The following is a 21,514-nucleotide window of genomic DNA, read 5'->3' as shown; positions in this document are numbered from 1 at the left end:
TGTTGTACTGCTGGATGGACAGTGATGACCTCCTTCCTAACATGTTGTACTGCTGGATGGACAGTGATGACCTCCTTCCTAACATGTTGTACTGCTGGATGAACAGCGATGACCTCCTTCCTAACATGTTGTACTGCTGGATGAACAGCGATGACCTCCTTCCTAACATGTTGTACTGCTGGATGGACAGTGATGACCTCCTTCCTAACATGTTGTACTGCTGGATGGACAGTGATGACCTCCTTCCTAACATGTTGTACTGCTGGATGAACAGCGATGACCTCCTTCCTAACATGTTGTACTGCTGGATGGACAGTGATGACCTCCTTCCTAACATGTTGTACTGCTGGATGGACAGTGATGACCTCCTTCCTAACATGTTGTACTGCTGGATGGACAGTGATGACCTCCTTCCTAACATGTTGTATTGCATATGTATGGTGTCTGCCCCTCAACATGGGAAAGAATAATCCATGACACGGGTCAGGACTTGTTACATGCTAGAGAGACAGACAGAGGAGCAGGAAGGGAGACGATCTTTTCTGCTCTCTTCACAGTAACATTTTTTAATTAACTGTATTTCTCCCTCCCTCCCTCCCTCTCTCCCTTCGTAGAGGGCTAAAGAGAACATGAGTCACAATCTATACAACACACTGCTAATTACACACCCACACAGCGTGTTCTGTGTGCGTGCGTGTGTGTGTGTAATGCAGTCATCGAACACTAGGCGCAGTCGTTACTTTTGTAATGTGATTAATCCGGTTAAGTGATTAAGTTCCAGTTTTATCTTTTATTTCCACTTCCTGCTTCGTAGTTTTTTCGTTGTCACTACGTTGAAGGAGCGCACACCGTGGAAGAGATTGTGCTCGAATGAAAGGACAAATTGTGCTTAAACGTAAAGATAGATTGTCCTCTTAAGAGTAGCCTAAGCACACATTTGAAAGCAGAAGATCTCCTCGCAAGGAATATTTAACCCCCCCCCCACCCATTGGTTGACAAGCAGGCAAAAGTGGTCAGTATTAGCCATGTTTTTCTTTAGTTTATAATTTGTGAAGTCAAATATATTTTAAATTATGAATGAATGTACCAATTAGCCTAATGATTTTGTGTGTAATTTCAGTTCTACGGCATTTGGTGTTTGGGTGTTTGTACAGCGTTGGAGTTGTGTTCGTTGGAAGTAGCCTATTAAACATCTGTAAAAGGAACTCGGAGCCTCGCATTCAACCATTGGGCAGCATAATGTGTGTGTGCGTATCTGCGTGCGTGTGTGTGCGTGTGCGTATCTGCATGCGTGTGTGTGTACCATTTTATAGATGAGAAAGTGTGTGCTGCTTACAAAAGATTCACAGAGGGCACATTGAATTGAATTGAATTGAATTGAATGCCTTTATTGTCATCGTACTTTTCAATACAACGAAACTGGGAGTACAACTCCACTGTGGTGCAATAATAAAAATAAATAAAAAGCACACATTAAAAAGACAAGAATGATTAAAAAAAACTAATGGAATAAAACAGCAATGGAATAAAGTACACAATAGCAAGACAAGATGAATAAAGGAGCAGCAATGGGATAAAGTGCAGGCATTAAAGTGCGAGAGGTGGCTGTGAGAGGGTTAACTATGTTTGTTTAGTGCGACTGTTGCGTCTGGGGAAAAGCTATTGGTGAATCTGCTGGTTTTGCATCAGATGGACCTGAAGCGCATGCCAGAGGGTAATATTTGAAACAGGTGGTTACCGGGGTGTGAATTGTCCTTGATGATGCTTTTGGCTCTTGAGAGGGTCCGGCTGTGGGTAATGTCTGAAAGAGGAGGGAGGGGGCAACCGATGATTTTTTTCTGCTGTCCTGGTGATTCTCTGGAGAGCCTTTTGGTCTGCGGCGGAGCAACCAGCAAACCACACCGGCATGCAGCCATGGCTGCATAGCTGCACACCGGCAAGCAGCTATGCAGCCATGGCTGCATGCACACCGGCCATAGCTGCATGCCGGTGTGCATGCAGCTATGGCCGGTGGTGTGTTTTAGCCTTAGAAAACTGCAGTCATGTGTCTGAATGATAAAAACACACCTTCATTCATGCCACAGATGAGCTGAAACACAGTGAAACAACAAACATTAGATAGAAGCTCTTTCTCTGAGCATGGACTCACTGTTTACTTACTTTTGGTTATTTCGTAAAACGACCATATTACTAAAATGGAAAAAATAAGTGTAAAATGAACATCCACATCAGTGGTTTTATGAATATGAATAAATGAAAGCGGCAGACTGAGAACATGTGGTCTGTGTCAAACAGAAGCCAGTTCATTATTCCATAAAAAGCTCTTTGTCATGATGATTTGTCTGGTAGGACACAGACATACACATGTACACAATATAAACCAGGAAAACAAAACAGGAAACTAGCTTCCCGTTTGCCAAAAGAGTTTGCATAGCTTCCAGTAAAGCAGGGTTTGCAGGGCATTATGGGAATTTTTGGGAAGTATGGGATATATAGAAATATGGGAAGTCTTCTGCTTCCGGTGTGGGAGATTGCGGCGCAAATTCACGTTTGCAGTGGACTCACCCAGTACCGTCTATGTAGTGTCTTTGTCCACGTCTGCGTCTAAGTTTTGTCTTGGTTGGATCGGCTGAGGGAGCCTGGTCTGCTGCGTCTGGTGGGTCCAGGGACCACGGACCTGCCTGGAGCTGCACCCGAGGAAGAAACGCCGAGGGTGGTCTGACAGGACGCGGAAGTGGGGCAGGCTAGGCTAATTGCTAGCCCATGCAGACCGGCAGTTCCGACAGTCATCCTGGTGTTCGCTGTCTTGGACAGTGACTTTTTTTTGTGTGGATCCATCCATCCATCCATTACCCAAACCACTTATCCTGCTGTCAGGGTCGCGGGGATGCTGGAGCCTATCCCAGCAGTCATTGGGCGGCAGACAGGGAGACACCCCGGACTGGCCGCCAGGTTTTGGATATATGTGTTTTTGTAGTTTATGGTAGTTTGCGTTTCAAACTACAAAAAACTACAACTGAATATGTGTTTCTAGTTTTGAATATGTGTTTTTGTCTTTGTGTTGCACTGCTGTGGGCTGAAGGAAACGATATTTCGTATCATTTCATGTGCGAAGGTGCATGGAATGAAACGACAAATAAATATTCCTGATTCCTGAATTTTACCCGTTCTGAACAATCAGAATTCCTGGTTGAAACTTGTCATTTGGAATGTGTTCCTGATCGATAAGACTGCCCTTTCCTCATGGTATATGTATGTCTCTATATATATCTATGTCTCTTTGCTGTTGGATGATGACTTATGTGTACTGCAAAGTTTAATGTAGGTTTTTGCTATTTTTGTTTGTTTTGTTTTTGTTTTTCTCTGTCTTGTTTTTAAATGTATGTATTAAATGTACTGTTTTCATGTGGACCCCAGTAAGACTAGCGGTGCTTTAGGGCACAGCTAATGGGGATCCCGATAAATAAACATAAACATATATAGCACTGGATTATTGACTGAAATCAGTGTTTATAAGTCTAGTTAAAGAAGAAAGGTAGGTATACTGTGTGTGCAAGAGACCAGGTGGAAGGGGAGTAAGGCCATGAGCATCGGAGATGGGTTCAAACTCTTCTACTGTGGTGCGAATGGGAGGAGAAATGGGGTAGGGGTAATTCTGAAGGAAGAGTATGTCAAGAGTGTGCTGGAGGTGAAGAGCGTGTCGACAGAGTGATGAGTATGAAGCTGGAAATCGAAGGTGTATTGCTGAATGTTATCAGCACGTACTATGCCCCACAAGTTGGGTGTGAGATGGAAGAGAAAGAAGAATTCTGGAGTGAGTTGGATGATGTGGTGGAGAGGGTACCCAAGGAGGAGAGAGTGGTGATATGAGTGGACTTCAATGGACATGTTGGTGAAGGGAACAGAGGTGATGAGGAGGTGATGGGAAGGTATGGTGTCAAGGAGAGAAATGTGGAAGGACAGATGGTGGTGGATTTTGCGAAAAGGATGGAAATTGCTGTGGTGAATACATATTTCAAGAAGAGGGAGGAACACAGGGTGACGTATAAGAGTGGAGGAAAGTGCACACAGGTGGACTATATCTTATGTAGAAGGTGCGATCTGAAAGGGATTGGAGACTGCAAGGGACACAAAAGACGGAGAAAAGGACATGTACTGATTGGCTAGACAGAGGGACCGAGCTGGGAAGGATGTGCAGCAGGTTAGGGCGATCAAGGATAGAGATGGAAATGTGCTGACAAGTGAGGAGAGTGTGCTGAGAAGGTGGAAGGAGTACTTTGATGGGCTGATGAATGAAGAAAATGAGAGAGCGAAAGAAGATATTGGATGACGTGGAGATAGTGAATCAGGAAGTGCGGTGGATTAGCAAGGAGGAAGTGAGGGCAGTTATGAAGAGGATGAAGAGTGGAAAGGCAGTTGGTCCTGATGACATACCCGTGGAAGCATGGAGATGTTTAGGAGAGATGGCAGTGGGGTTTTTAACTAGATTGTTTAACACAATCTTGGAAAGGGAGAGGATGCCTGAGGAGTGGAGAAGAAGCATACTGGTACCGATATTCAAGAACAAGGGCGATGTGCAGAACTGTAGCAACTACAGAGGTATAAAGTTGATCAGCCACAGCATGAAGATATGGGAAAGAGTAATAGAAGCTAGGTTAAGAAGAGAGGTGATGATCAGCAGCAGCATGAAGATATGGGAAAGAGTAATAGAAGCTAGGTTAAGAAGAGAGGTGATGATCAGCAGCAGCAGTATGGTTTCATGCCACAAAAGAGCACCACAGATGTGATGTTTGCTTTGAGAATATTGATGGAGAAGGATAGAGAAGGCCAGAAAGAGTTACGTTGTGTCTTTGTGGATTTAGAGAAAGCATACGACAGGGTGCCGAGAGAGGAGGTGTGGTATTGTGTGATGAAGTCGAGAGTTGCAGAGAAGTGTGTAGGAGTGGTGCAGGATATGTATGAGGGAGGTGTGACAGTGGTGAGGTGTGTGGTTGGAATGACAGATGGGTTCAAGGTGGAGGTAAGATTACATCAAGGATCAGCTCTGAGCCCTTTCTTGTTTGCAATGGTGATGGACAGGTTGGTGGACGAGATCACGCAGGAGTCTCTGTGGACTGTGATGTTTGCAGATGACATTGTGATCTGTAGTGAGAGTAGGGTGCAGGTGGAGGAGAGCCTGGAGAGGTGGAGGTATGCATTGGAGAGAAGAGGAATGAAAGTCAGTAGGAGCAAGATGGAATACCTATGCGTGAATGAACGGGAGGACAGTGGAATGGTCAGGATGCAAGGAGTGGAGGTGATGAAGGCATATGAGTTTAAATACTTGGGGTCAACTGTCCAAAGTAACGGGGAGTGCAGGAGAGAGGTGAAGAAGAGAGTGCAGGCAGAGTGGAGTGGGTAAGGAAGAGTGTCAGGAGTGATGTGTGACAGAAGGGTACCAGCAAGAGTTAAAGGGAAGGTTTACAAGATGGTTGTGAGACCAGCTGTGTTATATGGTTTGGAGACAGTGGCACTGATGAAAAGACAGGAGGTGGAGGTGGTAGAGTTGAAGATGCTAAGATTTTCATTGGGAGTGATGAAGAAGGACAGGATTAGGAACGAGTATATTAGAGGGATAGCTCAGGTTGGACGGTTTGGACACAAAGCAAGAGAGACAAGATTGAGATGGCTTGGACATGTGTGGAGGAGAGATGCTGGGTATATTGGGAGAAGGATGCTGAATATGGAGCTGCCAGGGAAGAGGAGAAGAGGAAGGCCAAAGAGGAGGTTTATGGAAGTGGTGATAGAGGACATACAGGTGACTGGTGTGACAGAGGAAGATGTAGAGGACAGGAAGAGATGGAAAGAGATGATCCGCTGTGGTGACCCCTAACGGGAGCAGCCGAAAGTAGAGGTAGTAGTAATAGTGTTTATAAGTCTAGTCAAAGTATATTAACTCTCATGTTTGATTTATTTTGATGGCTAAAAGCTATTGATGACCTGTGGAATGTTCCAGTACTGATCCAATTAATTACATTGATTGGATCAGTACCTTAATCCCCCTGACTACTTTCCTCGTGGTCTCACAACGAGTTGTTGAGACACTAACTAATGGAATTATCAGTTTATATATACACAAAAATCATTTTGTGTGTGTGTGTGTGTGTGTGTGTGTGTGTGTACGCATGTGTGTGCATGCATGCATGTGTGTATGTTTGATTCCGTCATCTCATACCAGGCGATGCGCTCAGAGGGGCGGGACATAGACATTGGTAAGATGATGGACAGGTGGACTCTACAAATGGGATACCCTGTCATCACTATCAGTAAGAATGACTCGGCGGAGCTCCCCAGCAGCTACATCACTGTGACCCAGGAACATTTCCTGTATGGGCAGGAAACAGTAAGGAACAGCAGGTGAGATTTTAAGAGGCGTGGTTCTATGTGTTTTTTCTGTCTGAGATGCATCCATCCACATAGTGGAGAGTCCTGCCCAGATAACAATTGCTGTCATTCAAACAGCCAGTGGTCAGGAATTGAATTCACTGGTTATCCAATCACACATTATTTCTGCGCCCTGGAGTTTTGTTTCTATTTTACCACTATTGAGTTGCTTCTAATAGAAGCTGGTTACCTGGTTGGTGACCAGGCAGGAAATGACTCACTAATCACAGCCATAGATGTAAAAGTCATGACAATGTCATTTTATTTTTAGAATTTTTACAAAAACTTTAGCTACCACTATTACTATTATAACTACAAAATACTACTTCTTTACTATTATTTTCAATCGGCTTTCAGGGCCTGTCACTCCACTGAAACTGCTCTGACCAGAGTGGTGAACAATCTTCTACTAGGTATGGACACTGATTCCACTTCTGTACTTCTACTACTGGACCTCAGTGCAGCCTTTGACACCATCGATTACTGTATACTATTAGACAGAATAAACTCTAATTTTGGTGTCTCTGGTTAGTTCTCACTTGGCTTAAGTCCTACTTATCTGGAAAAACACGTGTGTGCTATAATATTACATCAATATTCTCTGACGTTAATTATGGCGTACCTCAGGGCTCAGTTCTTGGCCCTCTACTTTTCTCTCTTTATATTTGACCTCTTGGCCAAATTATACGCAGTCATGGAATAAATTTCATTTGCTAGGCTGATGATACTCGGCTGTATGTGCCTATAAGTGCTGATTAGCTTAGCATTAAAATAATTTCTGAGTCTGATGTATACTTGTGTCATATTTTATTACCAATGGCTCATTGCAAATCCTCTCTAAAATGTTGCAGAACAAATCATGCAACTGACTGAGGGTCTTAACATTTTCGATAAATTTCAGTCCGGCTTTCGTCACAAGCATAGTACTGAGACTGAATTACTAAGAGTGTCCAATGACATTTTTCCGCAGGCTGATAAAGCTGAATACAATATTCTTATTCTCCTAGTTTCAACCGCTGCCTTTGATACCACCGATCATGCCATCTTACTTGATAGGTTGGAGAATTGGGTTGGCATTTCTGGTACAGCATTAAATTGGCTTTGCGCTTATCTGACAAATATATATTTTAATGTTTGTATTAACAATCTTGTATCCTTGTCAGCACTCCTTCTGTATGGAGTCCCTCAGGGATCTGTCCTTGGGCCAATCCTCTTCTTTTTATACATGCTTCCTCTGGGTCATTTGTTTAGTCACTTTCAAGACATGTCATAGCACTGCTATGCCAATGATACTCAGATCTATTTCTCTGCCAAACCCAATAACCTGAATCAACTGTCCTCCCTCCGTGATTGCTTAGCTGGCACCAAAGACTGGATGTCCCTTAATTTCCTTCATCTAAACCCCGGCAAACCTGAAGTTCTCTTAATCGATCCTGAGAACTTTGTAACTGCAATTGATCAGTTGATTGGTCCACTTCATTCAAACATCAAACCTATCGCTAAAAATCTTGGTATCACGTTTGACCGGAATGTCTTTCAATAACCATGTTACTAAGCTTGTCCAATCCTGTTTTCTTCAGCTAAGAAATATCACAAAAATCAGAAATATTTTGTCTTTTAAGGATATTGAAATGTTAATTCACATTTTCATTTTCACCCATCTAGATTACTGTAACTCCCTCTACTCCAGCCTCAACCAACCGACTTTAAATCGTGTACAGTTGGTTCAGAATGCAGCTGCTAGACTGCTAACTAGAACTCGCCATAGGTCCCATATTACCCCTATTCTTGCATCCCTCCATTGGCTTCCTGTAAAATTATCTATAAGATCTTATTGATTTCATTTAAAGCACTGCATGATCTTGCCCCGTTACATTTCTGATGTTCTCATTCCTCATTCCACTTCCCGACCACTCCGATCCTCGAACCTCCGTCTTTTATCCATCCCCCACTCCAACTGTCAAACAAAAGGTGACTGCGCCTTTGCAGTTTTAGCCCCAAGCCTCTGGAATAATCTTCCCCAATCCATTAGATTTGCTGAATCTTTGGACTGTTTTAAGCGGCTTCGAAAAACCCATCGCTTCGGTCAAGCCTTTCTCTAGATCCCTATCCCTGCTTCAGTTTTGGTTCGTGTTTAGTTTGGTCCGTTACTCCCCATGCCATGTTTTATATTCATTCAATTTATTGTATGTATTTATCCGTATTTTCTGTATTGCGTGCAGTACGACACTTTGTAACTGTGTGTTTTTAAAAGTGCTGTATAAATAACATTTTACTCACTTATGTCTTTGTTATTACCAACCTTGATGAAGGTTGGTAATAACATCATTTGTAATAACATCAGTTTGTAGTAAAATCGATCGTGAATTTAATAAAAGAGGTCCTTCTAGCCCACCTCGTCGAAATACTAGAAAGCGCGGTCGGAGGGGTGATGTGCGGGAGCGAGCGAAGCGCCAATCTTTGTCTTGTATCCTGCTGCCCTCCATTATTTTGTCTAACACGTGCGGTCCCGCCGTAACAAGACCGATGAGCTTCAGGCTCATGTCCGCTACCAACACGCGTTTAAAGAAGTCTGTATCCTGGCCGTGAGAGAGACGTGGCTTGGACAGATGGACACCAGCGCGGAGCTGGTGATAGATTGGTTTGGTGCACCCATACGCACGGATCGACGGTCTGAAATCTCCGGTAAGAAGCGGGGTGGTGGAGTTTGCTTGTACATAATGAACGCTGGTGCAAAAACACAATAGTAAGAGAGTGACTATGCACCAAGGATACTGAACTGCTTTCTGTTTCTATGCATCCATTCTGCCTGCCCCGGGAGTTCCCGCAGATAGTTGTGAGTGATCACGCAGACAGTGCAGAAACTACAGTCTCTCTCTCCTGATGCTCCCAACTTAATTCTGGGAGACTTCAACCACTGCTCACTGGACAAATGTCTTAGGAGCTTTCACAAATACCTATGTGTCTTGTCCAACCAGGAATGGCAAGACACTGGACCAGTGTTATGGTTCTATCAAAGGAGCCTACCGATCCTTCTCACTGTCCCCGCTGAGTACAGCGGACCACAATTGTGTGCATGTTATACCAACATACCACACATGCCTACAGAGGGGAGAAGTGCTCACCAGGAAGATGAAAGTGGTCGGAGGAGGTATCGTTAACATTGCAAGGCTGTCTGGACTGCACAACGTGGGATGAGTTCATCGAATCATCGTGGGACATTAATGAACTCACAGAAGTTGTCAGCTCATGGGTATCATGCTGCGAGGACATTGTTATCCCTGAGAAGGTAGTCAGGATTTATCCTAATGGTAAAACCTGGGTGACCAAAAACCTGTAAGTGCTATTTAACCAGAAGACACGTGCATTCAAGCACGTGTTGACTGTCCTACAAAAGGAAATTAAACGGGAAATTAAGAGGGCTAAATTGGGATACAAACAAAAGGCTGAGTACAAACTGAGCAATAACAATTTAGGCTCAACCTGGGACAGTGTCAGGACAATTGTTGGTTTAAATGAGAAAGCAAATAAAAAGGTGGCTTTTCATCAGATCTGGCTCTAGCACAGGAGTTTAATAGGTTTTACTCAAGATTTGATGTTCATGATTTTAGAAAGGAAACTGCTGTTTTAAAACACAACCTACTGAACTCCAGTCAACCTGTCGCTTTCTTTTCTGTACAGCGTGTTGTGAATACTTTTAAACACTGTAAAGTTGGAACAAGCCCTGGCCCTGATAACATTAGTAGCCATCTACTGTCCCACTGTGCTGTTCAAATAGGCCCTATTTCAAATTATATTTTTAATATGTCACCCTGTCACCAAAAGGCCCCCAATCTATGGAAACAGTGTACAGTGGGGTAGATTAGAGGGTAGTAAGAACCGTGCCAGACTGTTGTTCGTAGACTTCTCGTAAGCCTTCAACACCACACAGCCTCACCTGCTAGTGCAGAAGCTTGTGGAACGTTTTGGGTTGGACACCAACATTGTTGGATGGATTTTGGACTTCCTCACCAACGGATCTCAGAGAGTGAGAGTGAATGGACACTTTTCTGGCTTGACTTCCACATCAACCGGCTCCCGTCAGGGCTGTGTCCTCTCTCCTCTCCTATACATCCTGTACACTAATGAATGTGTCCTCTCTCCTCTCCTATACATCCTGTACACTAATGAATGTGTCCTCTCTCCTCTCCTATATATCCTGTAAACTAATGATTGTGTCCTCTCTCCTCTCATAACCGCCCTGTGACTGTGTCCTCTCTGCTCTCCTATCCATCCTGTAAACTAATGATTGTGTCCTCTCTCCTCTCCTATCCGCCCTGTACACTAATGACTGTGTCCTCTCTGCTCTCCTATCAATCCTGTACATTGACTGCGTCCTCTCTCCTCTCCTATATATCCTGTACACTAATGACTGTGTCCTCTCTCCTCTCCTATCCATCCTGTACACTAATGACTGTGTCCTTTCTCCTCCCCTATATGTCCTGTACACTAATGACTGTGTCCTCTCTCCTCTCCTATCCATCCTGTACACTAATGACTGTGTCCTCTCTCCTCTCCTATATATCCTGTACACTAATGACTGTGTCCTCTCTGCTCTCCTATCAATCCTGAACACTAATGCCTGTGTCCTGTCTCCTCTCCTATATGTCCTGTATACTATTGACTGTGTCCTCTCTTCTCTCCTATATGTCCTGTACACTAATGACTGTGTACTCTCTCGTCTACTATATGTCCTGTACATTAATGGCTGTGTCCTCTCTCCTCTTCTATATGTCCTGTACACTAATGACTGTGTCCTCTCTCCTGTCCTATATGTCCTGTACACTAATGACTGTGTCCTCTCTCATCTCCTATATGTCCTATACACTAATGACTGTGTCCTCTCTCTTCTCCTATTAGTCCTGTACACTAATGACTGCCACAGTGGGTTCAAAAATCATGACATTGTGAAATTTGCAGATGTCACAGTGAATGTTGTGAGTCTGCTGAAGGAGAATGAAATGTCCCATGGTCCTGTCATAGACTGTTTCTCCAAATGGTGTCAGGAAGCTTTTTTTTTAAAATTAAATGAGACTAAGACCAAAGATGTGTATGGAATTTAGACGTAATCCCTCCAACCTGGTCAACACTAAGATTAATGGTCAGGAGGATGACATTGTTGAGTCATACAAGTACGTACGTGGGCACTATAATTGATAATAAGCTGAACTGTGATTGTAATACCTATTTGCTATGCAAAAAAAAAGCCAGCAGCGCCTTTTTTGTTTGAGGAGGCTGGCTAAGTTGGGTGTGGACAGGTCCCTGATGACTTTGTTTTACAGATCTTTTATTGAGTCGGTTATTAATTTTTCTCTTATTGTTTGGTATGTCTTTCTCAACCTTACACAGAAAAATGCACTAACAACGGTGGTCAAGGTGTGCAATAGCATCACAGGTACCAACAGAAGGGTCTGTCTGGTTTATGTAACAAGCGGGTGTTAAGGAAAGCAGAATCCCTCCTGTCTGACAGCACCACCCCCTGCACCTAGAGTTTCACACCTTGCCTTCTGGTTCCCGCTTCAAATACCCAGTAGTCAAAACCAGTAGATACCAACACTCCTTCATTCTCCTTCATTCATGCTGCCTTTGACACGGTTGATCACAACATCCTCCTACATCGCTTAGAGACTTGGGCTGGCATCAAGGGCTCGGCTCTTAACTAATTACACTCTTACCTCACCAACAGAACTTTTTCTGTTGTTCTTGGTAACTTTACCTCCTCGGTGGCTCAGTTGAGTTGTAGTGTCCCTCAAGGCTCAGTTCTTGGCCCCCTTCTGTTCTCTATATACATGCTGCCCTTAGGCCCGGTCATTCAAAATCACCATGTGCGCTACCATTTTTATGCTGACGACACTCAGTTATACATGCCACTAAAACCCACTGATCCTAGCGCCCTATTTAATATAACAGCTTGCCTCACCGACATTAAATCCTGGATGTCCAAACATTTTCTTAAATTTAATGACGGTAAGTCTGAGGTCATTCTGTTCGGTCTCGGAAATTCCATCAGTCCATTTGCTACGAATCGTGGTGGTCTGTCAGGTAGTCTTAAACAGGCTGCTAGGAATCTTGGGGTAATATTTGATGCTAACCTCAGTTTTGACAATCAAATTAAACAGCTGTTCAGTCATGCTTTTTCCAACTCAAGCTAATCTCCAAAATTGGGCAATTTTTATCAATTGCCGATTTGCAAAAAGTTGTACACGCTTTTATCTTTTCTCGATTCGACTACTGTAATGCATTTTATTCTGGTATCAGCAAGGGCTCACTCCACCATCTGCAGTTGGTACAAAATGCCGCTGCTCGACTCATTGCAGGAACAAGGAGGCATGACCATATCATTCCTGTGCTTGCCTCCCTACACTGGCTCCCTGTTATATTTCGAATTGATTTTAAAATTTTACTGCCGACTTTTAAGGCTTTAAATGGTATTGCTCCTTTATACATTTGTGATTTATTGACTTGGTATGTCCTCCCTCGACCATTAAGGTCTGCAGATGGAGCCTTGCTAGTTATTCCCAGGTCTCGGTTGGTTACAAAGGGTGATCGAGCTTTTGCTGTTTGAGCCCCCACACTATGAAACGCTCTTCCTGCTGAGCTAAGACGAACTAAGTCTTTAGCTTCTTTTAAATCTCGTCTTAAAACTTTTCTTTTCATGAAAGCCTTTACAAATGTTTGATATTTGTTTTTATTTTTACTGTTTTTATTTTTACTCTTATTTGATCTTACTCTTATTCCTGCCTTGTCTGGTTTTATCTGGGGGGTTTTTTTTGTTTTTTTTTTTTTGTTTTTTTGTTTTTTTTTGTTTTTTGTGAAGCAGTTTCTAACATTGTTTTGCAAAGGTGCTTTATAAATAAAATTATTATTATTATTCCCAGTAAGAGGTCATACCAGCTCCACCTGGATACACACTGAACACCAGCTCCACCTGGATACGCTGTTAACACCATCTCCACCAGGATACACACTCTTATCACTGTTTACTGCTGCTTTTCATTGGCTTTGTTCTCCTCAATACATGTTGTATTTATTGTTACAATTTATTTTAGGGGGTCAGAGGGAGTATTAATAGAGTGGTAATTATCACGTACTTTCTTAGAAATAAGCTTGAAATTACCTTGTAATTAGGGTTAGGGTAAGGGTTAGGGTTACAGTTAGAGTTAGGTTTACGGTTAGGGTAAGGGTTAGGGTTACGGTTAGGGTTAGTGTTAGCTGTAAAATTACCTGTAAAGTCTTCCATTTTATTACTAGGAAATTACTAGGTAATTTCCGACCCCCTAAAATAAAGTTTTACCGTATTTATTTGTATTTATTTGCCTTATGTTTTCTGGGTAGGATTTGTGTGTTTAAATGTTGCCACTGCTACGCAACAATTGTCCCTCTGGGGAAGAAATAAAACATACTTTACTTGTTTTTTGTTTTTTTTTTGATTTCCCCCCCTTTTTTCCCAATTGTACATGACTAATTACCCCACTCTTCCAAGCCATCTCGGTCGCTGGTCCACGCTGTCTGCCGACCCGGGGAGGGCTGCAGACTACCACATGTCTCCTCCGATACATGTGGCGTCACCAGACACTTCTTTTCAACTGACAGTGAGGAGTTTCACCAGGTGGACGTAGCGCGTGGGAAGATCACGCTATTCCCCCCAGTTGCCCGTACTCTCCGAAAAGGTACCCTGACCGACGAGAGGAGGTACTAGTGCAGCGACCAGAACACATACCCACATCCTGCTTCCCACCCACAGACATGGCTAATTGTGTCTGTAGGAACGCCTGACCAAGCCGGAGGTAACGCAGGGATTCGAACCGGCTGTCCCCGTGTTGATAGGCAATGGAATAGACCATCACACCACCCGGACACTACTTACATCCTTGATAGGGAGGAACGCTCGTTTGAACGGGGAGTCAGTGAGGCCATCATTGTGAAGCAGGAACAACAATCTCGGAACCGAGGGGGGCCCAAGAGTACGTCTGTCACCATCTTACAATGCTGTGATTGCAAACATTCCCCAATCCTCTGTGGATAGTACACATGACCATTGTAACTCTAGTTAATGGTCACGCCCATATCTGCATATGAAACTGGTCGTTGATTTGGGTTGTCATGCCACTGTATTGTGTATAAGGGTGGGGACATCTGCAGTCACTGTATTGTTTATAAGGGTGGGGACACCTGTAGTCACTGTATTGTTTATAAGGGTGTGCATTTTACCTTCTGGAGTGATTCTGAATTGCTGGTTCATCTAGAATAGAGTAAGTATCATCTTTCTTGCTTAAAAAGTTGCTATTAGTCTTATTCCAGCTGCTTGAGTATTAGTGCTTATCTCTATAGGTCTGCTGCTGGTTCCTAGTGGGAACTAGTGGGATCTTATTCTAGCTGTAGCTGTCTTATTCTAGCTGTAAAGGTTTTTCATCTAGTGTGTCCTTAAATATTTCTTGTTGCCTAGCTGTTTCGACTTAGTTATCCTTTTAGCTTATAAATATATTCGTTGGTAACTTGCTGTTTGCAGTTTTAATAGTGTTGTATGAGGTTTGATAGAGTTTTACATAAGTGACCAGTTTGTGAGCAATAGGCCTATTTTCAGTTTACCTCTTTGGCCAATTGGGTGTTAAGTGGCCAGGGTGTGGCCTGCACTCCTTGCAGACAATTAATAATCAGTGTTCTTTAAATCACTGCTGCTACTTGGAAACGTCAGGCAAACAGGTCTAGGCTGAACGAAGGCTGGAGTGAACAAAGGCAAGCGCGACTTTTTCAAGCCAAGACTTCGTGAAGCAAGGACTGCTCTTTTTAGATCCGGTCAGTCATCTGTATTTTGTGTACTTAGTATAGACTATGTGTTTCCTTCGCATTCCTGTCCTTTCCTCTTCCCGGGGCTGGAATAGATGTTGGGTCACTCCTAGGCGCTGTGACCCTACCAATCTCATCTAGCCCACTCTCTCCACTCACGTTGAGCAAGTGGTGACGGGAGGGCTCTGGAATTGCCAGTCTGCAATGCTGAAAGCTGAGTTTATCTCAGGCTACGCATCCTTGCTCTCCCTCAACTTTCTTGTTCTTGAACTGAGACCTGGATCATGCCATAAAACTACCACACCCGCAGTTCTGTCAGATATGTACTCTTGTTCTCACACTCCCAGAGCTGGGAGGCGGGGTGGTGGTACTGGCCTGCTAATCTCCCTGAAATGGAAATACTCTCATTTCCATTCCACAATTTCCTCCACCCTCTTTTGAATTTCATGCTGTTACTGTCTCTTATCCAGTCAAACTCACCATTGTGGTTATGTACCGCCCACTAGGCCACCTTGGTGAGTTTCTGGAAGGGCTTGACACACTTGTCTCGCACTTCCCTGTTGATGACTCTGCACTTAGCCTTCTCGGTGACTTCAACATCCCCACTGACAAGCTAGATCCTCTTCTCTCTTTCCTCTCCTCCTTTGACCTTGACCTCTCACCCTCTCCTCCTACCCAAAAAGCCAGCAACCAGCTGGACCTTATCTTTACTAGACAATGTCCTATTTCCAATCTCTCTGTTACTCCCCTGATCACTATTTCATGTCCTACTCTCTCTCTCCCTCTATTCTCCCCCCTCAGCCCCTCCCCCTACCCACCTGGTTTCCACCCATAGACACCTCTACTCTCTCTCTCCATCACTGATCTTTCTTCCTCCGTTACCTCTATCCTCCCTACACCTGAATCTTTCTCTCTCCTACCCCCTGACACTGCTATTGATCTTTTCTCTACCCTCTCCTCTTCTCTGGACAATCTCTTTCCCCTCACCTCCAGGCCTGCACACACAACTCCACCTGCCCCTTGGCTGTCCGACTCAGTAAGTACTGACAGATGGAGCCTAAGAGTGGCAGAGCACAAATGGAGAAAAGGCAAACTCCCAGAGGACCTTCTCAACTTCCAATCTCTTCTTTCCACTTTCTCCTCATCCATTTCTATTGCTACAGCTGCCTTATATCGCTCTAAAATCCTATCCTCTGCCTCTAATCCTAAGAAACTTTTTGAAACATTCTCAACACTTCTTCAGCCCCCACCTCCTCCTCTTACTTCTTCCCTTTTCACTGATGACTTCGATAACTTCTTTGACAGGAAGGTAAACAACATCAGATCCTTCTTTTCTCACCACCCAGTTAGTGCTCCTTGCACTAGCCCACCCTCTGCACCCTCCCTCACCTCTCCACGTCCGACCCTATCCCACCTCGCTCCCCTCTCCCCCGACGAGGTCTTCAACCTCATCACATCCAGTCGCCCCACCACATGTTCCCTTGACCTGGCCCCCTCCCTTCTTCTTCAGTCTATAGTACCTGAACTCCTTCCCTTTCTAACCCACCTCATCAACACCTCTCTCCAGGCAGGATGCTTTCCATCTTCAGGCTTCTTATCCAGTCAAACTCACCACTGTGGTTGTGTACCGCCCACCAGGCCCCCTTGGTGAGTTTCTGGAGGGGCTTGACACACTTCCCTGTTGATGACTCTGCATTTATCCTTCTCGGTGACTGCTAGAGTCACCCCTCTTCTCAAGAAACCATCTCTTAACCCCTCTGACATCAAAAACTACAGACCGGTTTCCCTTCTACCCTTTCTATCCAAAACTCTCAAACGTGCTGTCTTGAACCAACTTTCTTTGTACCTCCACCAGAACAACCTCCTGGACCCCAACCAGTCTGGGTTCAGGGCGGGTCACTCGACAGAGATGGCCCTCCTTGCAATGACAGAATCGCTGCACTCTGCAAGAGCAAACTCTCTCTCCTCTGTCCTGATACTCCTGGACCTGTCAGCTGCGTTCGACACAGTGAACCACCAGATCCTCCTCTCTACCCTCGTGGGGCTGGCTGTCACAGGCTCTGAACTCTCAATGTTTGCAACCTACCTGACGGGTCACTCCTACCAGGTGACGTGGAGGGGATCTGTGTTAGAGCCTCGCAGACTGACTACAGGTGGTCCACAAGGTTCGGTTCTGGGTTGTCTCCTTTTCTCCCTGTACATGACATCCCTGGTTCTGTTATTCACTCGCATGACTTCTCTTACCATTGTTATGCCGATGACACCCAGCTGATCTTGTCCTTTCCTCCCTCTGATACACAAGTAGAGACATGCATTGCTGCGTGCTTGACTGACATCTCGGAGTGGATGGCGACACACCACCTGAAGCTCAGTCTGGTCAAGACAGAGCTGATGTTCCTCCCGGGGAAAGGTTACCCGCACCGAGACCTGGCCATCACCACTGACAACACCGTGGTGACGCCAACTTGGACTGCGAGGAATCTGGGAGTGATCCTAGATGACCAACTGTCGTTTGCTGTAAACGTTTCATCGGTTGCTCGCTCCTGCAGATTTCTCCTCTATAACATCAGGAGGATTCGCCCATTCCTTACTTGCTGGCACCCCGGCATCGGCCATCAGACCTCTGGAGCTTGCTCAGAAAGCTGCAGCTCGTCTGGTGTTCAACCGCCCTAAATTTTCCCAAACAACTCCCCTTCTCATGTCCCTACACTGGTTCCCAGTAGCTGCTCGCATCCAGTTTAAGACTCTGGTGTTAGCCTACAGGGCAGAGAAAGGAACAGCTCCTTCCTATCTCCAGGCCATGGTCAAGCCCTATACCCCCGCTCGACCACTTCGCTCTGCTGTCTCGGGACGCCTGGTTGCCCCGTCGCTCAGAGGCCCCTGCTGCCGATTGACCCGGTCACGGCTCTTTTCTGTCCTGCCCCACAGTGGTGGAATGAACTCCCCAATGCTATCAGGACAGCGGAGTCGCTGCCCATCTTGAAAACTCACCTCTTCAAGAACCACTACCCTGTTACTTGCTCTTAGCACTTATTGTATTCACTCATTAAAAAAAAAAACCTCTTTCTTGCGCTTTTACTTGAGCACTGGTTTCGCTCTTAGATGCTTGTTTGGAGAAAAGATGCACTTATGACCTCTGATGACTAGTAGTTCTCCTGATTTTCTACGTTAAATGCACTTACTGTAAGTCGCTTTGGATAAAAGCATTAAGAAGTTTATATCTTATATTCTTATAATTTTAGATTTTTCTTTCTATTTTTATATTTTTCTTTCATCAGCTTTCTATCCTAATCTTTGTTTTATCGGCTCTAATTCTCTATGTTGTAATGATGTGCTTGTGATATTATCCTGCCTGTGATTTACATTGTTCTTTGGCACACATCTGGCATTATGTCCTATATTTTTATTGTTTTTCGTTATTTTATCTTGACTATGTGCCTTTTTTATCCTGTTGTTGTAATGTTGTTTAGAAATGTGCAATATAAATACAGTTTATTATTATTATTATTATCTCACTCACCTGCATTATCAATGGCCTCACAGGGTCCTGATGGAAACTCTAAGATCTGCTGTGGTGACCTCTGAAAAACAGGAAAAGCTGAAAGAAGAAGATTATTATTATCTCACTCCCCCTCTGTTTCTATGCTTCTCTGTCTCTGCATCTTTCTGTCTGCCTCTCTCTCTCTCTCTCTCTCTCTCTGTCTCTCTGTCTCTTTGTGTCTGTCTCTTTCTCTGCCTGTCTCTCTCTATCTAGTTCTCAGTGGCTGGTTCCGTTGACTGTGGCTTTGGGAAATGTCTCCAGCATCTCATCAGAGAAGATCCTCTGGATAAACAACAAATCAGGTACACAGCTACAGTCACACAAAAAGAAAGGTAGACTACAGAAACACAGTTGCAGTCACACAAGTACAGTCACACAAGAAGAAGACGGGTAAAATTTCATAACAAACTGACTATATTACCATATACTGACCATATACTGATTATATATTTACAGCATTAATGCAGTATTAGTACACTGTTAGCAAAGTGATACCAGACTGTTAGCAGACTGGTAGATCTTTAGTGGAGTGTCTAGTCTTCTAGTCGAGCCTACTAATTGAGTTTTAGATTGTTAGCTAGCGGACTGGTAGTAGACTGTCAGTAGTGTAAGTATAGAGTGTTGGTGGAAGCAGAGTAGACTGAACGTGTGATGGCGGACGGTATATTGTACAGTTAGTTATTGATAGCTTTCAATCAATATTTGGTGTATCAACCCTACCTACAACTTGTTCCCTTGATTCTATCCTGCCGCCCCTCCTTCAGCCCATCACCCTCAGCATCACTACTATCTTTTCACCCTTTTCAGTTCATTCCTATCTGGTATCATTGCTGCAGCATGCAATCAGCTCTCCTCTCTCATTACAACCAATATTATCCAAATCTGTCTGGTTTTAATTAAATTAAATTAAATTAAATTTTATTGTCATTAAAAACAATGTGCAGGCACATGTTAAAAATGAAATGAGGGCTGTGGCTTCACCAAACAGTGCAAGACAGACAAAGACAAACACAGCAAACACAGTATAAGATATATACATGAAGACCAAAAGCTAAAAATAAGTTAAAAAAGAGCTGGAGTACAAAATATTTAAAATTATCTACAGACATTCAGTGGGTAGCCAGGTTCAGGTGGGCAACAGCTTGTGGAAAGAAGCTGTTTTTGAGCCTGGTAGTGCGGGCTCTGAGGCTCCTGTAGCGCCTCCCAGAGCGCAGGGGGGAGAACAGTCCATGGTTGGGGTGGGTGGGATCGCTGCTGATGCTCGGACCCCTTCAAAGGCAGCGTTTGTGATAAATGTCTTTTATGGCTGGGAGCTGGGTACCGGTGATATGCTGGGCCGCCTTGACGATCCGCTGCAGAGCTTTCTGGTCTACTGAGGTGCAGTTGCCCTACCACACTGAGATGCAGATGGTCAGGATGCTCTCTATGGTGCAGTGGTAGAAGTTGGTGAGAATTTTGGGGGGTAGACGGGTGCTCCTCAGCCTCCTCAGGAAATGCAGGCATTGATGGGCCTTTTTCACAAGAGCCTGGGTGTTTAATGTCGACGAAAGGTCCTCGCTGATGTGGACTCCAAGGAATGTAAAGCTGGAAACACGCTCCACTTCCACCCCATTGATGTGTATGGGGGAGTGGCTGCAGCTTCTAGACCTCCTGAAGTCCACAATCAGCTCCTTTGTCTTCTGCACATTAAGGACAAGATTGTTGGTAGTACACCATGATGTGAGGTGCTCAATCTCATCATCTTAAGAGTAATCACTCGACTGGAACATATCTTATTACAATTACTGAAGCACTCCTCTCAGCCCAAACCTTGCCCCTGTCATCAGTTGTCATTCTCCCTCATCTTTCTGCTTCATCTTTCCCAGTGAATCACCAGATTCTACTGTCTACGTAGATGGACCTGGACACTGTCAGTACAGCAATAAAATTGGTGCAATTGTACCTGACTGGGAGGTCATATTAAGTATCATGGAGGTATATGGTGTCTTTTTTCTGCCTTATGAGTTACAACAGGTGTGCCTCAAGGCTCCGTACTCAGTCCACTCCATTTTACTATTTATACTGAACCGCTAGGCCAATCATCTCTCCACACAGCTTAGTTTACCATTGCTATACCGATGACAGACCACTCTACCTTTCTTTATCATCAGAAGGTGTCTGTGCAGGTTGCTGTTTGTCATGTTGAAAAATCTGCTATGGTGGGAGCTATATCTCCAGTAGGGCTGCACACTAAAAGGATAATCACTATTGTTTGCTTGGGTGTTCAGGGCACTATTGTTTGCTTCATCACATTTGACGTGTTGCAGTTTTCACAGTTTTGCAGTTTTCATGTTGCGGTTTTTACCCCAGTTGGACCTTTGTGAAAACTGCAACACGTTCCAAAAAGACCAACCAGGTGAGCGACGAGGACAAAAGGAACAGAAGGAATAGCACAGTCATCCCGTATGTTTCTGGGGTCTCCAAGAAACTCCAGAAAATTTTCAACAAACACCGCATCCCGGTCTACTTCAAACCCAGCAACACACTCCAACAAAGACTGGTTCATCCCAAAGACCGTGTACCACACACCCAAAAAAGCAATCTGGTGTATGCCGTACAATACAATGAGGATTGCACTGACCTATACATAGGAGAAACCAAACAACCACTACACAAACGGATGGCCCGACACAGAAGGCCAAACTCCTCAGGACAAGACTCAGCAGTCTATCTACACCTAAAGGA

General features: G+C 44.3%; 1 protein-coding gene across 1 annotated transcript in view; it reads left to right on the top strand.

Moving 5' to 3' along the window:
• Window positions 1-21,514, top strand: part of LOC130110470 (thyrotropin-releasing hormone-degrading ectoenzyme-like) — a 373,072-nt gene that overhangs the window by 203,752 nt on the left and 147,806 nt on the right. Inside the window, exons 10-11 of the mRNA XM_056277578.1 lie at window positions 6,218-6,396; window positions 19,004-19,092. Of these exons, the coding sequence (XP_056133553.1) occupies window positions 6,218-6,396; window positions 19,004-19,092 (268 nt within the window). The remainder of the gene's footprint in view (window positions 1-6,217; window positions 6,397-19,003; window positions 19,093-21,514) is intronic.

The sequence above is a fragment of the Lampris incognitus genome, chromosome 3 (assembly GCF_029633865.1).
Source record: "Lampris incognitus isolate fLamInc1 chromosome 3, fLamInc1.hap2, whole genome shotgun sequence".
NCBI lineage: Eukaryota > Metazoa > Chordata > Actinopteri > Lampriformes > Lampridae > Lampris > Lampris incognitus.
The sequence above is the reverse complement of the archived record's forward strand: the minus strand, read 5'-3'. Positions and strand labels throughout refer to the sequence as shown.